The 2,500-nt window shown below is 36.4% G+C and overlaps 1 protein-coding gene across 1 annotated transcript in view; it reads left to right on the plus strand.

Annotated features, from left to right (window-relative positions):
- LOC113823957 (endoplasmic reticulum lectin 1) overlaps positions 1 to 2,500 on the plus strand; it is a 19,598-nt gene that overhangs the window by 1,026 nt on the left and 16,072 nt on the right. The window contains exons 2-5 of the mRNA XM_070127189.1: positions 451 to 540; positions 788 to 868; positions 1,930 to 2,065; positions 2,472 to 2,500. The exon at positions 2,472 to 2,500 is cut by the window's right edge and continues 236 nt beyond it. Of these exons, the coding sequence (XP_069983290.1) occupies positions 451 to 540; positions 788 to 868; positions 1,930 to 2,065; positions 2,472 to 2,500 (336 nt within the window). The remainder of the gene's footprint in view (positions 1 to 450; positions 541 to 787; positions 869 to 1,929; positions 2,066 to 2,471) is intronic.

Consider the following 2,500-nt stretch of genomic DNA (forward strand, 5'->3'; position numbering starts at 1 on the left):
ATATTTAGTGTGAAATTAATCCCACAGTGTACATGAATATATTCAGACCATAGCCAGGTATTTCATTGGATATGAATTAGTAAACATTTTTTATTTCTTTTACTCCACTCTAGCAGCAAATTTTAGTCAAGCCAAATCACTTTAAATAAAGTGCTTTAACTTTAAGTTTCATACATCCACAGGTGTCAACTATTCTACCCACTTAAAATTATTTCTCCACTCTCTGTTGTTCATAATCAGCTTTTCAAATTTCACCAGAATAGACTTTAGTTGTTAATATTGAAGAGCTTTATTTTCTATGTCAGAAATTATTTTTCACATTTTCAAATGCATACCGTAAGATAGAATATCAAAGCTGAAAAAGGTACTGTACCCAGAATTTTTTGGGTGGCTACCCAGTATCATTTGAATTATTTCAATGCAGTTAATACTCTCTCATTTCTTTTTCAGGAGTCACCCGACTATGAAAAACTTGTTATGACAACACCCAACAATGAACAGTACCAGTGCCTCATCCCAATAAACTATGGAGATGATGGGGTAAGTTTAATGAAACTGAGTATCTTCTTTAATAAATTAGAAATAGAATAAAAGGAGATTTTTAACTTTTAATAAAATTAAATTTACAGAAATCCCATTGAAAGGATTTATTATTGAACATAAGATTACTGTTGAAAATTAGACACCAGGCTGAAAATGATTGCATTTTCTATTCTCAAAATGTAGTATTCTAACCTTTCTTTTCTGTCATTTGCTATAGTAGTGATGTTGCATGTCTTGTTCGCAGGATGACTCGGATATCTACACAGGACCAAATCCTCTGACGCTGTTGATGCCGCTGTTTAAAAAGCAGACGTGCAACTTGTGGGTGAGTTCTCCTGATGCCTTACACTGTCCATTTTTATTCTTTCCCATATTATTAGATGTTAAGAAATATATACATATACAAAAATATTTATATGTACATGCATGTACCTACATATACATATGTTTATAGCCACATACAGGCAGGTGCTCTTACCTCATAGAGTCCCAACACCTGTATTTAGAGATTCGTGTAACTTTTCAAATTGAATTTTATTTTTACCACACAGGAGGTTGTTCCATTATTCAACAGTTCTTTATGGAAAAATATGCTAATTGTAGCATAGATCTGCAGTAATCACAATGATAGTTTTCAAGAGCCTCTATTGCTTCTGTCAACTTCATTTTCCAAGTGTGATGGATAGCTCTTCCTCAGGCTCGGATACTAGGCAGGATTTGCAGTTTTTTTTCTTTTTAGTCATCCTCACCTTTTTTTTTTTCTTTTCCTTTTCTTTTTTCTTTCTTTGTTTCAAAAAGAATTATACAAATTTACCTGATTATACTCTGTTCTATCTCAGGCTATTTAATACTAGTTGGCTTCTCAGTTACTTTTCTTTCTGTGAGGGTATTGCAAGTATTTATTTATTTGTATATAATAAGACAATATAAAGAATGTAAATAATATAGAGATTCTTTTCTATTACTCTGACTGCACTGATATACTGAACTGTTTCTCTACACACAAATATATGTACATGTGTGTGTGTGTGTGTGTGTGTGTGTGTGTGTGTGTGTGTGTGTGTGTGTGTGTGTGTGTGTGTGTGTGTGTGTGTGTGTGTGTGTGTGTGTGTGTATAAGAGAGAGAGAGTGAGTGAGTGAGTTATACATATAAACATATGGCACTTGACATTCTTGATGGCTATATTCTGAAGGCCCTCATGAGGTAACACACCCACACACATACACCCCCCACACATACATACAACCCCCTACACACACATACATATATACAAATATGCATATGCATGCGTATATATTTAGGTCCTTCAGTTTAAGTCCATCTAGCTACATCTTTATTTACTGCATTCCCTGTAAGCCCAACCTCAACACACTCCCCCTCTGCAGCTGGAGTCGTACTGGACCTATGAGTTGTGCCATGGCATTCACCTGAAGCAGTACCGTGAGGAGCGAGAGGGCAAGTCACCCCGAAGGCAGGAATACATCCTAGGGATCTTGTCCATGGAAGAGCTACGTATTGCAGGTATGTTAGGGAGTTTTGCATTTGTATAAGTTACAATGGTAGTTTTAAATTCCCTTGTTCAACCTGAATCTGTCATTTTAGCTCATTCACACCAGATGATGTTCAATCACATTTTGATGTAAAATTCACTGATACCAGGTGACATCTAATCACATCATGAGCCCATTTCCTGTTGGCTGGGATGACAACTCAGGAGCCCAGCTGTGAGAAAGACTATCCCAGGAATGACACACACCACAGCATTCAAGCCACAAAGTTTTACTAGAAATTTTACTTGTCATGATTGGGTTAATCAATCACTACAATATTAAATGCTTTCCCCCTGTTGTGACAATTGCAATCTTTCTGCATAGCTAGCAACCCTACTCCAATCCCCACCTCTCACTACCCGATTCCCAAACTGCAGAGGCCAAGCTGGATGAGGATCTGAAGGCT

Source organism: Penaeus vannamei, chromosome 11 (genome assembly GCF_042767895.1).
Source record: "Penaeus vannamei isolate JL-2024 chromosome 11, ASM4276789v1, whole genome shotgun sequence".
NCBI lineage: Eukaryota > Metazoa > Arthropoda > Malacostraca > Decapoda > Penaeidae > Penaeus > Penaeus vannamei.